The sequence below is a fragment of the Aptenodytes patagonicus genome, chromosome 5, assembly GCF_965638725.1.
Source record: "Aptenodytes patagonicus chromosome 5, bAptPat1.pri.cur, whole genome shotgun sequence".
NCBI classification, from domain to species: domain Eukaryota; kingdom Metazoa; phylum Chordata; class Aves; order Sphenisciformes; family Spheniscidae; genus Aptenodytes; species Aptenodytes patagonicus.
In genome coordinates, this window is record NC_134953.1 from 67,974,650 (window position 1) to 67,996,647 (window position 21,998).

At 40.0% G+C, this 21,998-nt stretch overlaps 1 protein-coding gene across 1 annotated transcript in view; it reads left to right on the plus strand.

Annotated features, from left to right (window-relative positions):
* The window catches only part of TESK2 (testis associated actin remodelling kinase 2), an 85,864-nt gene that overhangs the window by 57,575 nt on the left and 6,291 nt on the right, over positions 1-21,998 (plus strand). Inside the window, exons 5-10 of the mRNA XM_076340323.1 lie at positions 2,305-2,451; positions 12,860-12,942; positions 14,954-15,029; positions 16,689-16,772; positions 17,898-17,984; positions 21,581-21,716. Coding sequence (XP_076196438.1) covers positions 2,305-2,451; positions 12,860-12,942; positions 14,954-15,029; positions 16,689-16,772; positions 17,898-17,984; positions 21,581-21,716 — 613 coding nt within the window. The remainder of the gene's footprint in view (positions 1-2,304; positions 2,452-12,859; positions 12,943-14,953; positions 15,030-16,688; positions 16,773-17,897; positions 17,985-21,580; positions 21,717-21,998) is intronic.

Here is a 21,998-nt window from a genome sequence, read left to right on the forward strand (position 1 = left end):
TTTTATTTTGCAAAATGATATGCACTAAGCACACATTTCTGAGTAATTAAATTATCTTGACTTCAGCACAAAAGAGAACAGTTTGATAGAAAATTATGCTACTTAAGAACAGGACAGTGCATTTTAAAATGTTAGATTGCTCTCTAGAGTTCAAGAGCTTTTCTTGCCTAATTGTAAAATACAAATACTTTTTGCCTGTTTGGTCTAGAAATAGTACAAGGAAGCATTCTGTTTCTCTGTAACTTATTTTTAAATACTTTCCTGTATATCATTGCACTCTTTCTCCTGCTGTTAGTCTAATGCAAAAGATATGAAACAGCATCTTGAAGTAGTCATAAGAACATGGAATTGCTAAATATTGGAATGTTTCCTAGATGCAGGCGCCTTTTGTGGGGTTGCCTCCTTTGATATGGGAAGGTAGTTGATATCTAAAATCTGGCCGAGATTGAAGCTAATTAATCATCTTTGAAGAACATTTGAGTACAGCCGTAACTCTTGTACTCGCCCTTTGCCTTGATTGTTGCTCAAGGACGAAAGGTGGATGCACAGCACTGTGATCAGGCCAAAGGTTCATATTTAAAAGGAGAAAAGCAAATGCTGACGGTGAGAATGTTTAGTGCCCGCTGTGTCCATGTGCGGCATATGTACTAACCGGCTTGTCGAGCAGTCGACAGCACTTCTGCGTGAGAGAGAGGTGGGAGAGAGAGGGGTCACATCCTGGACTGCCAGTGAAATGTGCTGCTGTGCATGGGCTGGGATGAACCCAGTTCCCCGGGGGATGTGCGGTGTAGCCGAGGGGAGCAGTGGAGCCCCACGCTGCTTTGTGGTGCCCCCTCCCAGTAAGCTTTGTGACAGTTAAAATTGGTTTGTGCCTCATAATGCCCGAACAATTTAGCCTCGTTAAATAGTTACTTGTGAAACTTGCGTATCTGCTGAAAAAGGTTTTCAAAATTAACTGGTGAGCTCAGAAGAAGACAGGGCCTAACTGTAAGGAAGAAGCTGGTTTTTGTAGACTGTTCAGGAGATGAGCCATTGACCCCCGGACTCACTAGTGGAGTCTGGCCTATGTGTGCCCTTTCCTTGCTGTAGCATAGTCCGAGAAGATCCACACCGCGTGGTGTGTGGTTCACATTTGCCTTCTGCCCCAGGCTCCAAGACACAAAGAAGCCCAACAAAATACAAGCAAGTTCAAAGTTTCTGAAGTAACAAGAGCTGCAATTACGATTTTTATTTTAACGTGCTAATGGTGGCACGTTTTATCCGGGTGAATGACACAGGAAGATGCAAAGCCTCTTGAGAGAGAGTTGGAGAGCTGTCTGGCACAGAGGAGCAAAGTTGGTGCAGCTTGCCGCAGTGTTACATGCTTGGATCAGGCTTGGGAGCAAATTATCCTGTGTGCTTTGCTTGGATTTTCTTGAGAGAAGTCACTGCATTGCTGCCAGGTTTTCCTTCCGGAGTGAGCTAGTCTTTTTGCTTTTGTCGCTGGTGAGGGGACTGGGGCTGGGAGTGAAACAAGCTACTCAAACATGGCGTAGCTGCTGTTGTGGTATAAAGGGTCTATACATAAAGCATAAGCCCAGTGTTGCTGTAATGATTATTTGAGCAGTGGAGCTGCCATGTCTTAACCCTGGGTTATATTACTTAGCCTCATTTGGGTGCTGCTTTATTTCCCAGTCTCTTTTAGTATTTATCTTATACTTAATGTAGGTTCCTTTTCATGAGGGCTACTATTTGATGCGTTGATGTAGTACTGAACATAGTGGGAATCAGATTGTTGATTAGGACTTGTAGATACAGCAGTGAAAAAATGTAACTTACAGCAACATGTTGTAATATTTTTCTTTGATGCTGCTTCAGTTTAGGGAATTGATATCTGGCAACTTGATCAGGCTCTGTGACCTACACTTGGATACTTAGCCCTCTCTTTGTTGACTTACTCTGTATGAGAGCCAGCTCTTCATCCTCTTTGCCCTTACTTTCCTCACACTGAAATGAGAGGGTGATATTATATTGTAGGTGTTTCTGAACGGTCTATTTAAATACCAGTTTTTAAATACCATAGAGTTAATGCAGTGGTGGCTGTTGCATGCATCTTTAACGTAAATGCATTGGTGCAGGTGGTGAAGGGAGACGTTTTCAGCCTCTCTTGATCTGCAAACTTTGTGCTGGCCTAGCCCTTAAGGGAAAAAAAAAGTTTTTAATGTGTAGCTGAGCTGAGGACACTTTTGTGTAATGATGAATTTTACATTTCTGACAATATATGAAGTTAAATAATTAATTACAAATGTTGCTTTGTCTTTTCAGTACATCAACTGTGGTAACCTGGAACAGCTATTAGACAGTAACCAGCATCTGCCCTGGACAGTAAGGGTGAAACTGGCGTATGACATTGCTATGGGAATCAGTTATCTGCACTATAAAGGCATTTTCCACCGAGACCTTACATCCAAGGTACCGTTTATAAAATCAAGGGAACTTTTTAATGAAGGTACTATAACTGGTTGGTTGGTTCTTTCTCCTCCTGCCAGCAGAGAACTGCTATTATATAAGGTGTGATCTAACGCATTTTGAGGAAAAATTGAAATAGTTTATAAGAGTAAAACTTTCCTCAAAATGTTTTGATAGTTTGTATGGGAACTGGAGAAATAACTATCCTGAAGGAAGGTCATTCCTTAAATAAGTTCAGATTAGGATTTCTCAGAAAGCAGCTGCAGAGTTTTTTAGTTCTGAATTATGGTTCAGTAAAGTATTTAAATCCCTGGATAATTAAGCATAACAATCTAACATTTGGAACAGGTCAATCATATAAAGAACCCAAATTGAGGAGATTATTACAAATGCACTTTAAAATCTCCTTGTTGTTTTTGTTTCTCTGTGTATTTCACAAATCTTCTTCAGTAGGAAGAGTGACCTTTCGTTACTAATTCAGCATTAAGTGTTGTCCACAATCCTGGTTTATATTTCTTTCATTTCTAAAGTCAGTAAGATCAAAACAGTTTACCTAAAATTTTTAAATTTCAAAATTTCCTCCAGAATGATATTTCAGTGGCAGAGTTTTCAATGGACATAGATTTTTTTGAACTGCTTTGGTGACAACTTGTATGAATTTATTTGGCTGAAGTAGCTAGCTAATTCAAGCTCAGCTAGAAGTACTGACTAAGGAGCACTAAGCTCTGTGAACAAATTGCCCCAATATTCACACTGGGTCTTGCCATCCGTTGCAGCCTGTGCTGAGGGCTTTGCTGTCCTGTCTGTCCTGTTGTCTGGAGCTAATGAGCTAATTTAAGCTCACTGGGGACTTGCAACATGGAAGTACTCCAAAACTGTTCTTGGGAAGACTTCATAATGTCACTTCAGTCAAAAGCATCCAGAAGAACGTTATCTTAGCCTAAAAGGAACTATTTTTTTAAGATTAGAAACAGGTTTTAAAAATAAAAACACAGCACTGTGTTTGCAAATGCGAGTGACTACTAGACCTCCATCCAGTTTTAGTTTTTCTAAAGCTACCTCAGTGCAGTGTTTAACAGATGAAGAATGTACATTTAGCCAAGGGGGGGGGGGGGGAATAGTTCAACTGGTAGGTGAAAGAAGTATTTCAGTGAAGTCATAAAATACTTCCTTGGGTGTCCTGTCAAGTGAAAGGTGCTGAATTCTGCAAGGAAGAATATCAAATTTATGAAAAATGCCCGGACTTGGAGTCATGTCACTTTGACGTGATACACTCAGAAAGCTCCCTTTCAGTCACTTTGGAGTGTGCAGATAGAGATGCGTAAAAATAACTGAAAAGCTAACATGGTGTCCCCCCCGTCCCCCCCCTTTTTTACTTTTCTTTTCAGTTCAGGATGTATTTTAGTACATTTAAGAGTGGGGAAGTAGAGTTACTGCAAGGAACCAAAGTAACTAAGGAGAACTCTGTGCCTGCAGCATTTATCGTAACACGTACTGTGATGGCTAGTCATATGAAAATCCATTTCTGGAGACCTCTGTGAATGCCTTTGTTCAAAGCTTTACATAATTGTATGTCATTCTCTGGAGCTGTCCTACCAATGCTTCAATGTTACCTATTCTTGAATGTCAATTGTTTAGAGAACGCACCCGCTGGGAGGAGTGACAAACCAAACCAAACCCTAAGAATTTACTACCACTTATGCTATATTTGGATGGTTCTTAGCACTAAAGGTATAGTGTCTGTGTGGGTCACATTGGAAGCTGTCAGGATAAAAGTTTAAGTCATATTTAAGCTATATTCTGTATTTTCCAGTTTCTTGGATTTTTTTTTTTTTTTAAATTAATTTTTAAAATTTTTTGAGGTGATGTGTGCACTTGCTTGTTCTGTTTGGGAAGGGAAGTAGATGAAACACCTAGCCTTAAATGCCCGGGTACTAGTGAATTTTCTTAGTGTATTATTGTATTGATGAAACATACTTTAAAATTAAATCTGTTGGGCAAATGACTCTCCTTTTGGGCAAATGTTTGCCCTGCTGGCTGGCTAAGTTTTAAAGAAGTCACTTTGTTCCAAAGCAAAAAAAATAAGGTAATAACCATAGCAAAAACCTGTCACCAAAATTTTCAACTCTCAGACTACGGCTTTTGGCTACTGCTTGAGGAGATGCCTTGTATTTTACCAGGTTTGTACTGGTGGTGGGATGAGTCGTCTTCAATCTTACTAGTAAATAGTCAATGTGTGAGCAAGCTGAAGGAAGATGTGATGGGCTTTTTCCTTGGTAGAGAACTTGTGGTCTGGACTGATCAAGGGCAGATTCAATACTGTTCTACATTGTCTTTCTTTCTTTGGTAAACTTCAGTAATTGATGTGATGGCTTTATTAATCAAACGAAGGCAAAGACAAGGCTTTAGATGTCTGCAAAAGTCAGAACAGACACTGAGGTTGCAGGATGGGACAGTGATGTATTTTTCTAGGAAACTTGCTGGCCTTGACTGAACTATGAACAGAATGAAACTGAGACTTTCTGTGCAGGAATGTCTCCATGCTTTACCTATTACACTTAACACAATGGCCCACTGCAAATTATCCCTCTAATACAAATTTTACTATAAAAATTATTTGGGATTAATTTAGACCGGTACTTCTGCCTTTCTTCTGTTTCTGGCCAACCGCTTATTCCTGCAGCTTCCTGGAGCAGGTGGCGTGAATACATAAAGTTTATTCTGTCAGTTATGGCAGCAGAGTTGTCTTGCTCTGACAGTAGCATTATATGTGTCTATGTACTGGATGCATAAAAACTTAAAGAAGGAAAAGTTCCTGTCCCCTGCCAATCTAAGATCGAAAAATAAGTGGTGTTGACAATTAGTATACAGCAGGGTGATCTTTCTTCCTAATTGCACCATGTGGAGAGTAGCAGGACAGCATTGATACTGCAGAAAGCCAGGGGGAAGAACAGTAGAGAGGAGTAGATGTGGGTCATTATAGTCGATGTGGCAGCCCACAGGGGATGTCAGCCCTGACATCCCACTGGTGCCCTTCCCGCTGCTCTTCTGTCAAGAGAGAGGCAGTGCTTGTTAGAAGAGAGTGTGCTGCCCAGACAGCCGGTACTTACCCATGTCGTGAGCAGCTCAGTCCTTGGGCTCTGGACTTGGGCTGCTGTAGCTCATCAGGCTGATCTGCCCAGATCGACAGCAACAGCCTAACTTGAGTCTGTCAGAAGGTAAGAGTGGTCAGAGTGGCTGTTTCCAGCCTGCAAATAGTAGGTGTGTCGGCAGGGTGACTTACTTGTACATTTTGTAAGCCAATAAATGTGGTGTCCTCACTTTTGACTTCTTGTAAAGAGATTTACACAGAGATTAAGCCATAGATGGGTTATGACAGCCGGCCTCGTTGGCTCATTCCCTGTCCCCTATTCCATACCACTGCAAGCCCTATAAATCGTTTTTTATTTGGGGCTCGTTGTAATGTGCACAAGGAGGATTTGCATCCTGGAATCACGAGGATTTTCTTCATCTTTCAGTGATTCTCAAGGAGGTCTGGTTATGAATTTTAGCTCTGAAAGTCTTAGTCATAGAAGATGCAGTCATTAAAACAGAAATCATAATTGGAAGTGTTTCAATAGGAGCCAGTGGATTGTGATGAAGTTTTTCTTAATCTGACTTGTTTTTGCAACGTTCTGTCTGTTGTTACCTACAATTAAAACAACAGTGTTTGGGAAGGCATAGGGAAGAAGCGTCCAGCCTGCAAAAAGAATATAGCAAAAGCCTTTTGTACCTCACCTCTCATTACAAATATCTTACTACTACACAGAGAGTTCCTTCAACACCTTGTTTACGCTGTATTTGCATTGCATTCAAACCCTGCTCTGGAAGCACTGTTGATTTCCTTGGCAGCTTACACCAGTGACTGCCCTAATATCAGTGAATTTATTCTTGACAATATCTCTGAGATGAGGGAGATGAATAAACTCAGCCTTATCAGAACAGATTAAAAGCAAGAATATTGGTGTATATTGGGTATGTGTTTTAAGACTTTGTTTGGAGTATTTGGCATTTTACACATTTAAGTTCAAGGCAATATGCTCACTGACCTCAGAGGCAGTTGGAAGCGTTACAGCACTTATAAAGTAGTCAGGTTTGACCCCTGGAGGCAGAGAAAGCACAAGATTAGCAACAATCTCTGAAAGATTTTGTTAAACTAGCTTCCTTGTCACAGAATCCTCCTGGGATGCTGAGGAAGGCCAGAATCCAGATTCTGGGGCAACATTGCAATAGTCTTAACCACAAGACAGAAGACCTTCATTTCCAGCCCAGGCTTTCTTTTTCATCTCTTCCCAGCCTTTCTTTCACCCTACTGTTTCTGTGGCAAGCGTGGCCAGAGTCCTGAAAATAGTGGTCCAAGTGTTTCATGTACAGCCCCAATTCACTGTCAGTGTGAATCCGTTGCGTGCACTAGAAGACATGGGTGCCAGGTGGAAAACTGTGTGTGTGATCATGTAATTAAGGACTTTACCTTAATGCGTATGCATAAGGGGAAGAATGAAAGTTCTCACAGGAAGTTTTACATCCCATCTTTTGTGCAATATTGAGTTTTTGATGTAGTGTATGTTGTGTGCAACTTCCTACCAATTTAAAAAAAAACTGGAAAAAAACAATGGCATTATGCACTTCATTTGCAGGGTTAGAAGCTTGAGATTCATGCTGCTGCTTTAGTTAATACAGGAACTAAACATGAACATGAAGTATTTTTAATTACTATATACTGCTGCTGTTAATTAGTGTTACTAATACACATTGTGTGTTTTTGCTATGGAGCAGGAATAGAGAGAGGAACAAGAGAGAATCCTTGGCAGTGAGAAGCGAACATCTAGGAGTCTGCCCTTTTTTCCAAGACCAATCATATCTACTCTGTGACTATCCAGTGTTTTTTGCTAGCGTACAATGCCAGCCTCTGGTCAGGCTTTTCATCCTTGTTCAAAGGCTTTTCCTCTTCTTTTTGCTCTCAGTTCCTGCCCCCAACCTTATTGTTCGATCTCCTTGTCTGGCTGACTGCAGTTACCCTCTTCCTATTGCTCCTGCTTGATGCTTTATCCAAGCTATCTTTCTGCATTCTGGTCTTTAGTATGTTTAGCCATTTCTAGCTCTCACCCTGTTCTGCCGCTTCAGGTTAGCTCTGTTCCCTCCCCCCCCTCCCTGTCCCATTTGCTATGCCTGCAGTTCTTATGTCCTCGTTATAGTCTTTGGGGTTTTTTCCCCGTCTCAAGAACCTAGCTCAAGACCCTAGTCTTGGTCCCTGCCAGCCCATAGCTTGGACTCCTGCTCTGTCTTGTCACCTTATTCACTCTTTCAAATTCCTCGTACAGCATGTGTTCTGTCCGAGTCTACTTTTTGCAGGGATGGCAAAAGGTGCGTCTTACACAGAGGTCTTGTCACATTTCAAGTTGAGAATGTGCCAAATCTGGTATGATACCATAGGCTAATATTTTTGAGGATTTATTTTCATTATTTCACAATTTACTCGCAACACATGTTCTAAGGTTGTTCTCCCAAGCAGCTGAGCTGTCTTAGCTGAACACCCCCCTCCCCAAAAAAACACTACCAAAGCTCTTGATTAAAAACAAGCAGGCAAACCCCCAAACAAATGCCTTTTAGTTTTGCAGAATTATGTACAATTGAAAACAAAGTCTTGTAATCAATAGTAGATTGTGAGCAGTTTTAGGGAACATTGTGAGCTCCATTGATGATAAAATCTATGAAGAAATTCTAATCTCTAGGCATATATATACACACACACATGCGCGTACGTGTGTGTATTCCTGCCAACATCTGCTTTCACTTCACAGTAAATGTGTAATGGCTCACCCTTCTTTCATTGAGAGAGGAGTAGTCTCAGTTACTGTGGGACAGAATCATGCATGTAAGCAATTACTGTGGATTATTTGATGTAACAAATTCACTGCCTTTGGGCTTGAAAGTGACATACCCTGACTTCCTACCTTGTATACTGTTTGCTTGTTTAACACAAAATAAAACAAAATAAAACCCAAGCAATGAACAGAACCTTTGTCTGATGAGTCTCATACTTGCTGCTGCGGTTGTAAGGTCCCCTTTGTGGTAGAGTAAGCTCTCGCCTGGATATTTTGCACTGCAGGGGAGGGCTTGCAGTGAAAAAATTAGCTCGCGATACTAAACTTTTACTGGTACTTTGGGACCCAAATGGAGCCTGTCCCTTAAACGTAATGGTTTTAGTTTCAAAAGTGTATCTAGTATGGTAAACTTCCTGTTGTACATTTAATTGTCAGTGGTGTTTCTCCTAGGGGATAGCACTTAAAAAACAGCTGATACATCTCAATTGGCCTTTTAAGTATTTTAATTCAGTAACACTCATCAGAGGGTTGCAACTGACACTGCAGTAGCGTTCCTGTATTTTCTGGAGTGCAATAAAATCTCTGAGGAGTTTAGCTTGTATGTCATATTGTAAAATAAAACGATGGGGTTTCTTCATCTAAGCAACTTATTTTTAACTCTGAAACTCTTGAGTCTATTTTCGTTTTTGTTTGTGTAAAAGGGAGAATAGAATATTGCATTCGTCTTAGTAGGATTATGCTGTGCAAAGCAGATGTTAAGCTCCTGTAACACACAAAGGGGGCTTTATGTTCTTTCACATCTGTCTCTGCATAAACAGCTCTGTTAACTCTTTAGGGCTCATGTACAGAGCTCCTTGCTTCTATTAAGAGACTGCCTCGGGAAGGACTGATGGGGTCCCCATTTCGGGGGGGGGAAAAACACTCAAGAACCCAACTGAAGTCAAATACTGCCCTCTTTGACCATGTGAGCTGTCAAAGGAAAGAACATCCCTGTCTGTAGAGGTCCAAAGAGAAAGCTTGGGAAGGTTGTCATGTTTTATTGTCTTGCAGCTTATACAAATAGTGCAATAGTAAGTCGAAAGTGTTTTCTTAAAGCCCGTGTTGTAAAGCCGCTTGGCATTTCATCTCATAGGCAGTTCTAGAGAGGCTCTTTGTGCTAGAGAGGGGTTTGAACTTTCGCGTCTCTGTGCCAAAATCCATTAATGAAACTTCTTCATACCAAATTGATACACATATTTTCTTTTTTGTAGAAACTGAGAAGTATCACTTTGTCAGTAGAAACAGTGCAGTGTGCTCTATTGTACTTTTCCTACTAAGATACCACCTCTAGCTTAAATTTAAAAGCTCTTTTCAACCTTTTAGTCTCTAACGAAGCTTTGTTCCTTTTTTGATCCTGATTTATCTTGGCAGTAGAATGTGAATGCTTAGAAATGTCTTTCATTGAGTGCACGTGAACTACCAGTTACTCTGGGCTGTGTTAAGTCACCTTTTTATGAATTGCATCTTAAATCTGGTAACTGAACTATCTGTGCTGTGGATTTGGTGCAGTGTTGTGTAATGGCTTTACTACGGTGGGAAGGGTGGAGGAGAAGGAGGATGGTGGTGCTGAGGGTTGGCCTTGAACACTTGGAGAATCTCAGCACAGAATGAAGCATTGCCATCTGCAAAACTTTGTCCTGAATGAGGAGTACAGGCTTGAAAGGTGATATCTGACCACACTAGTATCCGCAGAAGGGTTTTACTACTGATTTTGTTAGGAATAGGCTTCCATCCTTTCTGGGTTCCAGGAAATTGGTGCTTAGCTACATAAAAATTTGCACCAGTTGAATTAAATCAGTATAGTTTCACTACAGTGAGCATTTGTAGTGACACTGACTTTTTTTTGTCTAGTGCATGTCACCTGCCCATGGCTGATTTAAGTGTGAATAAAAAAGTCACTTTTGTATGGGAATACGTATCCTAATGAATTTAAATTCACACTCAGCACTTCTTCATATGCAGACAAAAGACAAGCTTCCACTAATGAGAGAGAATAGTTTAACTTCCTTCTTTATGTCATTTAACACTGTGCAGCCCACCACAGCAGAACAATCGATCAGTACTTTATAGCAGAAATGTAGCCCTAGGCTTTCCCCCATTGCCTTGTCATGGTGTACTGGCCTCTCCTGCAGGACCTCTGGATCCCACAGCGGTGGGGTGTCCGCTCTGTTTGGTTTCTCAAAAGGCCTGTGCTGAAAGGGAGCCTAGCTTTGCTGCAGGCAGCTCCTGCTCATCCAGGAAGGAGCTCAGAGCTGTCGGGTAGCATTACTTGGCACTAGATTGGATGCGCTATTGGTTTATTTTATGATTTATCTAGGAATAATCTACTTGTATAATAGTTCAGTGCTGTACCTGAGAGCTGAGACTGCCTGGGGCTTGGTGGGGGGCAAAATTGTTCATCTTCAGTTGGTGATGTATTGCTGTCTAATGGGATGTGATTGTATACTGGTAAGAAGCTGAAGGAAAATTTGCTGTCAGGATGATGTTGCATTTAAGCCTCCTTTTGGTATCAAAGCAGCCCTGTAAATTATTGCAGATCTTAAGGTCAGTAGAAATGTTTCTACAGATTTTTAGTTATGTTGAAAATAGTTCTCAGTCTGGATTTAAATGTTGCCCTAAAATTTTGGAGACCGGGGATTATTGGAGAATAATCCTAATCCACCAAACCCAGAAGGTAAAATGAACTACTGCAGTCTTGCTACTCAAAATGAACAAAATGTAAAGTAATGTAAAGACAAAATGTAAAGTCAAAGGTAATGCAAGAACGGAATCTAAATCTTAAAACTAGTTCTTTTATGAATCATAGAGGTTTTGTGAGTTTTTTTGAGTGGTGAATTACAAATCATCTTTAATTTCTGAGAAATCTATGGCAGAAAATAACCTGCTATTTTGCTGCATAAACTAGTATCAGCATTCTTGTACACTGCAAAATCTCTGGTGTCCTCATAGGCTTGTTTCTGTGTGGTACACAATGAAATTCCACTTGTCTGAATCATTTGAGTAAGATTTTTCAGAAAAGTTTTATTCTTCTCAGTTTTTAAGTCCACTTAGAGTGACCAAATGTTTAAACAGAGGCAAGCTGAATGAATGTGCTCTTTGATAAAAGATAACAAAGCCCGTAACTGAGCAGCTTTGCGGCTCTTTGGGCAAGCATGGTTGATTTAACTTGGTACATGTTTATGAATCCCCAAACTAACTGTACTTATTATATTTGAGTCATGCTAAACAAATAGGACTTTGCATCTCAGGAGCCCGGCATGTGTTTCAGGAGAGTGGCATGCATTTTCTTTACATGATCGCAGGAGTGGCTTGCTTAACCTTTTAATTGGCAGGAAGAAAACTCGCTTCACGGCCTGAGCCACAATCATCTCTGAATAATGTAAACAGTGATGACCTGAACTTGATCTTTTAGACAAGGGACTCACTTTTCTTCGTAGTTGCATTATACAGACAAGCTAATGCTCAGGGGTCAGCGAGGGGCTTTTGTACATCCAAGGACAATAAAGCTAGAAAGTGTTTCCTGCTGTTTAGCTAATTAATGCAGGGTACCACTCTGTAGGAGTCGGCAGTGGTTTTGCTGCCTGTCACTGCTATTGTACTGCCTGCAGAAGGACACAGAGCAAGGCATGTGGTAAGGGAATGAATTCTCTGTCTTGCTCCACCTATTGCAGGGTAGAAAAAAACTTAGGGAAGTCGGCTATTGATTCATTCGGTGAGAAGGGAAAGATGTGGTACTAGAATGGTCAAAGCATGTTTTTCAGAGTTGTAAATAAATAACAAAATTAAATCGATAATACCCTGCGTGTGACGTGATGCTGCCAGACCAGAATTATCTGTGTCCCCCTTAAATTGCCCTCCCTCCTGACGCTGGAGGGCACATCTGAAAGGAAAAGATCGACAGCTTTTCTCTATTAGACTTTTCCCTTAAATCATGTTTTATGATGTACTGTAGAATAAAGAATTTTATTTGAGACTTTAAAAGCACGTATGACTTTGTCACATCTTGTATTTTCTGATGAAAATCTACTGCAAAGCAGTGAGTTCCTTTTCAGTAGTTAATGTAGCAAAATATACAAAGGTATTTAGAGTCTGCTCTGATCGTATATTCTGGTCAGGTATAGGCAAATTGTAAAGAGAAAATTTAAGGTGTCATAGTGAACAGCATGTATTGCATACTTGAGCAGTAAGGGAGCTAAATCATCTTAATTCTTGCTGGAACCTAGCTGGGTACGTGCTGCCTGTGGCTGCCTGCTTTCTCAGCAAGTTTTTAAGTGGATTATTAACTAAGTGTAAGGCTGTTTGCAGCATCTTAAGTTTGACAGACATGTGATTGTGCAGGGGGGAGGGTAGGGGAAAAGGGTGGTTGCTTTCAGACAAAAGCAACATAAATGAATGTCTTCCAAACAACATCTTGTAGTCTTGTTCCAGGTTAAAAAATAAATAAAACAAACGGTATATGGGTTTCATGCCCAGACAATAACTCTTCTGTTGTTTTTTTTTTCCCCCAGAACTGCTTAATAAAACATGATGACAACGGATACTCAGCAATAGTGGGAGACTTTGGTTTAGCAGAGAAAATTCCTGATCACAGGTACGTGAACTAATCAAAATACAGTGAGAGTTGCAGTGCGATTGCAGGTCAGAAGCTCTAATGAGCTGGATCCCTGAGGCCATTATTGCATTCTGATACAAAATTTGCAAAAAATATCTTCATTCTTCAGCCTAGAACTGCAGACTGGTTGACAAAAATGTTCCAGCCTTAATTACTGTCCATTTTGATAGATTTATTGGTGACACTTATTCTTCAAAAATGCTCCAGTGAGTAGAGGATTTACTCAAGCTTTTCAGTAGATCTTCTAAGCAGGTACTTGGGAATTTTGGTTTTAAAAAACCCAAACAAAACAACAAACACAAAAATACTGTCCAGCATTCTGGATTGGGATGATTTTATAATAAATGTCCTTTGTTGATTCCAAACAACTTTAATTAGCTTCTTTCCATTTTCATAAACAATATTCAGTGGCATTCCAGTATTATTCTCTTTAACCTCTGGGTTAGTTGCTAAGATTCAGGTTTATAACAAAGAGATATTAAAATTACTGTCTAACAGTAGCTCACCACTTTGTTCTCCCTAGGGTGAAATTATAATCTTAACTCATTTGAGGAATGCACAGGTGACTGTCACAAGCTATTGTCACAATTGGAAATAGTCCTTTTGTCATCCCTCCGTTAGGGAGATCAAGGACAAGGATTTCATTGTTCTCTCTGTATATTGACTTGTGTATTTCAGAGTATTCTGACTGTGAAATGTGCTGTCAGATTTTCTCCAGTGTGTGCTTCTGCATAAAATAAATAAAAGCTTTCCAGTTCTTTTGACTGCAAAGAAAACAATAAAAGTTGATCTCAGCTATGCACTGTTTTTAAACTACACGTATCCTAACACCATGTCTTGGGAGGTCTGAAGGCTTGCATTAATGTTGACGAAATATTGATCTAAAAGCTTAACAAAGTGAACATTTTAATTTCCAAACTACTGATAAGTACAGCCAATGTGTATCTTGTACGCTCCTGTGGAATCTCTGCCCTTTAAGGTGCTGAAAGCTTCAGCTGTATTCATATGAAGCCATCACAAAATCAGGAAGGCACCACAGGTGCCTTAAGGTGTTCTTAATACCCAGTTTTGAGATGCCCTGAAAACTGAGAGTATAATAACAGCTAAAGTTAAGGTAGTTTGATACTAAAACAAACAACATAATAAAACTGTTACATTAGCCGCCATTTTGGTTTGATCTAGTCTTACCTCTGTTTTCAAATGCAGTTTTGTTGCTTCCAGTTTGCTGGCTAGCAAGCTGTGCTATTTGAGGCCTTCAGAGGCCTTTTTTTTTTTAGTAGGTATTCCTTCAAGGTCAGCTGTGTGGCAAGCTGGAGGCCTGTTTTAAGGCCCCAGTATTCAGCCATATGGAAACATGGCAAAGTTTTCAAATCAGCTCTATTCTGAGTACTCTTAGTTTTTCCCTATTAAAGGATTCATCTAGTCAATCTTGACCTTTTTTTTTAAAAAAAAAAAAAACAACCAGTTTGCAAGCAGGCTGTGCTGAATACTTTCAGAGCTGCTTATTGGTATACATGTAGGGATGGATACCTGCATGTCTTGCTGCATGAATGGAGAACTTGACATCTAGCCCAAAACTGATGTCCACAAACCATTTTATGTATAGATGAAGGAGCCCGCTCTGCCAAGAGTTTGGATACCAAAACTGTTGAACACCTGTGACCTTCAAATAATTTTTTTTTTTTTTTAAAGTGGCCAGGCACTTAGAAACTGGAAGTAAAATATGAGTAACTGATTGAAGCTTTCTTTTTCTTTTACTTTCTCCTCCTGCTATTGAATGTTCTAGTGACTCCAGTAGGAAACCAGTGTAAAATACAGTATGTTATGAAACCGACTTGAATTGACTGCCCTCTGGTGAAAGTTTCTGCAGATACTTGGGAGTTACGGAAAGTCAGTAGCAATGCCTGAATCAGAGTATTTAATTAATGGTTCTTCTCTCTCCCCCCACCCCCCTCCCCCCTTTTCTGCCATCTATTCCATATCCATATAGTGAGAAGTTACCAGTGGTGGGTTCACCCTTCTGGATGGCACCAGAAGTTCTCAGAGATGAACCTTACAATGAAAAGGTAGGTACATGATATAAATGGACTTTAGTTGTTAGACATTTCTCTTCAATAGCTGTATACAAGATTTAGAATTTCCATAATATTAAAATTATTGTTATTTTCATTTGTGACATTTCTGTACTCAGTAGGTCATTCAGACTAAGGGAGAGTGTGAGTTGAATAACTAAAATTTTTAATTCATGGTGAGCATTCTTTTACAGAAATAGAATTACCTTTAGCATAATTCACTGTTGTGCTATTTCCATTCTGAAACACCCCACATGCAGAAATACGATAATGGCTTGTTGACCTAATACAACTTAATTTAACCAAGTCTCATGAGAAATGTAGTGAGGTTACTTCCCTGACCATACCTTAGTGAAATCTGGGTAGAAGTAAAAGGTCTGTATGTAAACTTGTACAAGTATTTTAATTAAAAAAAAAAAAAATCAACAATCAACATTTCTCAAGGTAAGATACCTGGATAAAAATGTTCTCCAAGGGTATTTCTAAGTTTTCCTATTTGTGGCATTGGGAAATGTTTCTTTCAGAGGAGGATCAGATCACACTGGATTTCAGAAATAGTATTTTTAGTCAAGCTCTTCTTTCCCCAGGGTTTTCTCTCCCATGTGTAACATAGTCTACTTCAGCCCTGCAAGTGCAGCTTTCTGTGATAAAGCCCACATCCTGTACCTTTTTATAGCTAGCAGTCAATAGTCTGTTTAATTGGTGGTACTTTTAACTTTCAGGAAAGCAGTAGCTACCTCAGTAATGAATGTAATAATTACCATTTCAAAGCTTTCTTAAGAGTTCCAATTGACCTAAATTAATAATAAAGTACCCAAATCTATGGTGCCACATATTTCACTAACCCTAGGGCATGGAGGACTAAAGAGGAAGCAGGTCTCATACCTCATCAGTGTGAAAGGTGACATATAAGCCTGCCAGATACCTAAGAGTTGAGGGATGCCAGCTTCTGCTCTGTAGACTTGTATTCCATGTTTCCTAAATTTTATTACATGATAAATTCAGGTGGGTGGAAATCGGAGCAACTGTGCAGCTCCAGGGGTAGTCAGATAAGTGATTACTAAGCGTCATGGAAATTTCAGTGGAAATTGATGCTGGTAATACAGTGTTACTAGATACCTCAAGCTTTGGGAGAGACACTGTTTTCTCCAGAGGTACTGAACTGTGAGAAGAGAAAAATGTAATTCTTCTTAAAAACAGCATTAATGTTCTGGATAAGCTGTGATCATGTGTATCTAAACCCGTCTTTCTAACCACAGTGATTATATAGGCATGTCACGTTTTTGGCTATGTTTTTAATTATTCCCATCTGTAAGACATCAAATGCAACTTCACCATTCTTTATGCAAGGAAGGATTTTTTTTTTTTTTTTACATTGCTGAATTAAGAGTGGTTTGGTAGTTTTTTTTCTTTTTTTCTTGAAAGAGTTTTAAAGTTATCATTGATACTTGTGCAACAAGAATGCTTTACTGTGAGCATGTGTTTCTTCACATGGAAAATGTTAGCTATAATGCAGTTGCTTAGTGTTGTAAGGCTGTGGTGTTGGTTTAGTTGTTTCACGATAACCATTTGGGGTAAGGAGGAACTCGGTGGCAGATAACGCTCAGTATTCATAGCTGAACCATGTGGCTATTTATTTTTTTTCTCTCTCAGGCGGATGTGTTCTCCTATGGTATAATTCTGTGTGAGATTATAGCAAGAATACAGGCAGATCCAGACTATCTCCCTCGCACAGAGGTAAGTGGTTATGTTTATAATATTGGTGGGAGGTGGTAAGTATGCCATGATAATGGCTGGCCTTTAGAAGTTCTGGCACTGCTGCCAAAGATAGGATGAATAGGTGTTACATTAAAAATAGCCTGTAAAAGGCTTTTGTTCTTCTGTGCTGTTATTGTAAGAAGCTCCATTGAAGACACTTTCACACAAACTTTGACCAGCTGCAATCCTCATGGGGAAATCCTTTCTGCCCTTAACTGGCAGAACATTGAGAGCATTGCACTGACCTTCCTTTTGTAGAGTGACAGCTCATGTAGACTTCTTGCCAGATTCAGAACAGAGCACTTTTGGCACACTGCATCCGCTAAGCAGCCCCTCCTTGTGAAAGGGGCAGGAGCTATGTTAGCAGCAGCTAAAATAAGCTCACCCTTATTTTTGCATAGACTGTGCTAAGCACTGTGGATCTGAGCTAGAATTGACTAGTCAAACGAGGTACTTTGTACTTTCTTCACTTGCCTTTTGGTTGAGTCCCATCTGCAGGGCAGCTTTTGGCCCTCTATGGGGCGTCTTCCAAATTGTCTATCCCACTCCGGTTCTGAAAATGCAAAATTGCTTAGGTCTTGAACTGCAGTAAATAAGAGATCCCTTTGTTTCTCTGCCCTTCAGATTTTGTAGACGTGCATTTAAGGAACTAGATAATTTGTATTACCAGTCTACCGTCCACTGAAAAATTAACCATTTTAATTGATAAATTTTCATCACAGCGAAGCCTCTGGTTTTATAGAAGGCTGTTAATTTACACTGTGAAAGTCACCATGGTGAAACATTATAGTGTAAGATGTTGCTTCCAGATCCACACGGGCAACTTTTCAAGTGCAGTGGATTGCAGTTGAGTCCAGGAAGAAGGATGGGCTTTGAAGTCAGCTCATTCTCTTACAGGTATCTTGTATCAAGTAATCCCATTGGGAATGCTGCAGTTAGGAGTGTGCATGAAGTTTTTCTCAAAATCCTCTGTATGTGACTGCTGAGAGATGGTGTTCATGGTTATTCCTGATAACTCCATGTAGGGACCCCCTGAAAAGAAGATGCTTGGGGCTAGATAGCAGACCTCATTTCTATCTCTATGCTGTGTTTTTGTTTGTACAGAATTTTGGATTAGATTATGATGCCTTCCAGCACATGGTGGGAGACTGTCCCCCCGACTTCCTCCAGCTGGCCTTCAACTGCTGTAATGTGAGTATCTTACTTAAGGGGAGAGGCCTAAACTGGAGTTCTCTAAATACCTCTGGCTTTTGAAGATAGAGCTTAAAGCATTTACAGAAGAGACTTGAAGAGCCTACCTATAAAAGCAGCGTACATTCTGATAACCCAGAAAGTCCCTTGCAGGTTTTATAACCCTTCCCTTCCCCTTGCAAAAAGGTCTATCTTGTGTTTTTGCAATTCTGTGTTCCGTCATGCCAAACAAACAGGTCTGGCGCACTGAACAGCTTCTTGCAGGCTGCTTAGGCTGATCATAACCAGTTGTATGCTATTGACACTGGCTGGCCCTCGGGCTGACAAAATCCAGCTGTTATTGTGTACAGACCTACTGAGCTGTGAAGAAAGAATTCTGAGTTGTTCTCACAAACAGATCTCACAAACAAATCAAGAGCAGGCACTAAACTACTCTGCAGTTTCTATATGCTGCCTTTTGGAAAGCGGGATAAACCTCCAAATCCCTAGCCTGTGTTCCAAAAAAACAAACTTGGACCCAAATGATTTAATATCAGTAAAGCTATAGACAACGCACTGTGTGGAGTAAATTTTCTGCCAGTTATTCAAGTAAAAGTGTGATAGTTAGTGCTGGATACCTTCATGGCTCCTCAGTGTGAAAATTCCAAGCAAGTAGATCTCTTTTGTGGGTTATCCCGTAACAGAGGTCGCTAGTACCTTTGTATAGCAAACTGGTTTATATGAAGTAAGAGGACCTGAGCTTCCACCAAATTCAGCTGAAGTTGGGAATGTCCAGTTTGCAGAACTTAAGTTGAGGCAAGTTCTAAAAATTTCATTGCACAAAACTTTGCCCGGGACCCCACAACCAGGCTGTGCTGGAGCCAATACCAGCACTGTGTCCAATGAGTGTTCGTAAGAAAAGTCTCAGAACAGGCTTTTTATTCCTGTCTGTTACTGATTTTTCAGGCTTTGTTTTCATGTCAACACTGCTGCTGAAAGAAGCAGTCTCATTGCTCCATGCTCTTGATGCTTATTTTTGCCCCAAGCACTCTCTTTACTTTGTATAGTACAAATGCAGATGCTCATTCAAGGGGAGAACAGTACAAAGGTGAGGATGTGAGCAGGTGGGGGTGACTGCTGCTCTTGACACAAGATAGCGTAAATTCTAAAAATGTTTGTGGAACTTACTCTGGACAAGCTACTTCACAGTGGAGCTTGCATCACCAGGACAGTGGTACGTCTGACTCATGTTTATGAAGTGTTTTGACTACATAAGCACTAAAGGGTTTGGCTAGAGGTAGGATTTGACTTTGGAAACCTTGGCTCCCACCTGTAGACTCCAGAAGTCATACTGCCTCCAAACACGTGGTGCATGATTCAAACCAATTTTTCAGCACAGGTGAAATTCAGAGTAAAACTACTCATGAAGAAAGGGGAAGTGACTGATCTTATATTCTCATGTCAGAATTTGGTGTGTTCAGAGAAAAAGGATTTTCTCCTACTGATTATCATCAAATGCTGCTTCCTTTATATTAAACGTCCCTTCCCTGAATTGAAAGTGGAAATTACTGTCTTGTGATCAAGCTATTAATATGCTGATTTCGGTGTGGGGCATGCTGTAATTCACTTACCACTTACCTAGTAGAAGGAAAAAAGTGGTGAACAGATAAGGCTTTCTTCTATCTTCCTAAGCATGCTGTGCTTCAGTACTAGCTGATCTGTGTAATAATTTGCTCTTAGACATAGACATTTATATAGCTTTTTATTATTTAATAGGTCAACAATCAGTGTAGACTGTATAGCTCAGCTGATTAGCTGAACTAACGTGCAAAGCCCTGGGGTTTTCTACAGCCAGGAAACGTGTTTTAGGGCAACCTAAGAAAACCAGTAAAAACTGACATGCATGAGTGGTGGATTAAAATTTATTTAATTTGCTGTTATAAAATGTTTTTTTAAATAAGTACGTGCAAGGAAGTCTAAAACTTATGGCTCTCCAACAACTATAAGCCTACCTGTGCGAATGTTTATAAATGTAATCATGTATGATCACGCAAAAAGCTAACCAGCATGAGATGAGCTGTGGGCAACTGCTGCCTTGAGGAAGAACCTTCTATTCCATTTGAGCAGAATCTGGACTGCTCGGGGATGGAAGAGGCAAATGTTGCTCTGAGTTACTTTTCTATTGCTACTCTTGTCCTGGATCTTACCTAGCACAAATTAAAATAGCCAGGGAGCTGCTCTTACTTTCTGTAGCTTGCAACAGCTCTCTAAGCTTCCCAAATTAGTAAGTTTGTCAGAGTACAGAGTGTGTGCTTTGGTGTTGCCCCTGCCCTGCTCTTTCAGTGAAATAGGGAAAGCAGAAAAAGACGTTTTCCTATGCCAGGAAATTCCAGCTGCTGCATTAGAACAACTTTCTTGCTGCTCTTGAGCTCTTTGAGTGTCATTTGTTTGTTTTTTATTACTGTACGTATGAATTTTTAGCCCTTTACCCTGTGTTGCCAGAAGGTGTTCTGGCATTGCTGATCATACCAATTCTCTTCAGAAAGATCCATCTCGTAGGACCTGCAAGGCAGTATCAGGGATGTCTTTAGGGTTTGTTGTTTACAAAGCACCACTGTTCCCTTTGTACTAGAGGTGAGATCTGTCTGGGCTTGCCTGCTCTGAAAAAGCCTTTAGAGGGCTGGAAACAGGGATCAGGTCAAGTGGAATCTTTTTTAATAGTGTAATGAGGTTAACTTTCAGCTGCTGAATTAGACATTGCTACCTACAGTAGTTAAACCTGTAACATATATACAGGATCAATGTTCAAAATGATGAAAGGCGTTTGAAGTTACTACTTAAATTAAGCTGCTTGCCTTCTAGTACAATTTTAGGGTTGAACTTTGTTTAAAGATCCATTTCTACTAGGGTGAATAAATAAATACATACTGATAAATACAAACTGAATACATACTGATGACTGGGAGGGTATTTTACTTGGGCGAAGATGGATTTTTTTCTGTTGTATTACTTCGTCAAAGTATATAATCAATCTTGCTTCCTCACAGGACAGACCAGTACACCAAGTAGTAAAGCTAATTAACAGATGCAAAGATACAACAGTTTAAACTTTAAAATCAGCAATGCCATTTAGGTGGGTTTCAATTAAAGCCACAAAGAGATGATGGAAGAATTATAAACTTTTAAAGAATGTCATAGACAAGTTGCTCTGTTTAATCCTTATTGCTTCAGGCACGTTTTGAAATTACATTGATATATAATCTCTGACTTTTAACTGGAGTCCAGAAAGAAATCCTTGAACTATGAAAGCTGTTTCAAACAAACAAAACCCTCTGTCACACCCTCAATCTAACAGCTTCCCACCTTTTCAATTTAGAATGCGTCCTCATCATAGAATGTTTACAACTTGGTAATTACATGTGAGCGGTATAATAGACATAAACTGGGACAGAATACTACTTTTCCCCTGCTTTACTTAGTTTTTTTGCAATGACAACACACTTCTTAAAATGGTCTTGAATTTCCTCAGTTCAGATTGTCCCTCTGTCTGTCCACTGTGTAAGTAGAATAGCATGGACAAACCCACATGAACTTATTTGATTCGTGTGCGTGCACAGATGGATCCAAACTTGCGTCCTTCATTTGCTGATGCTGTCAAAACACTGGAGGAGATTTTAAACCGCCTGAGAAATGAGGACTCGGAGAGAGAGAGAAAGTTTTTGAACCTTGACAACAGTGAAAGAAAACTCAAAGGTAAGTGTCTGTATTGTACAAACATTGCTGCAGGCTAATAGCAAAAGGGTACAATGCTTCATATTTTGAAGACTGGGATTTCAGCTATATGATATTTATAGCTTATGAATGATTTTACTCAAAGCCTGAAAATTATTCTGTAACAATGCTATATACTTTGCACTGCAGTGTCCTTTAAGAAACTGTTAGCTGTTCTTTTCCAAAGTGCCTCAAAAGATTCTGCCCACAAGCTGTTGAGGGGAGATTTAAAGTTCATTTGGGAATGGTTTTGTAAGTTGATAA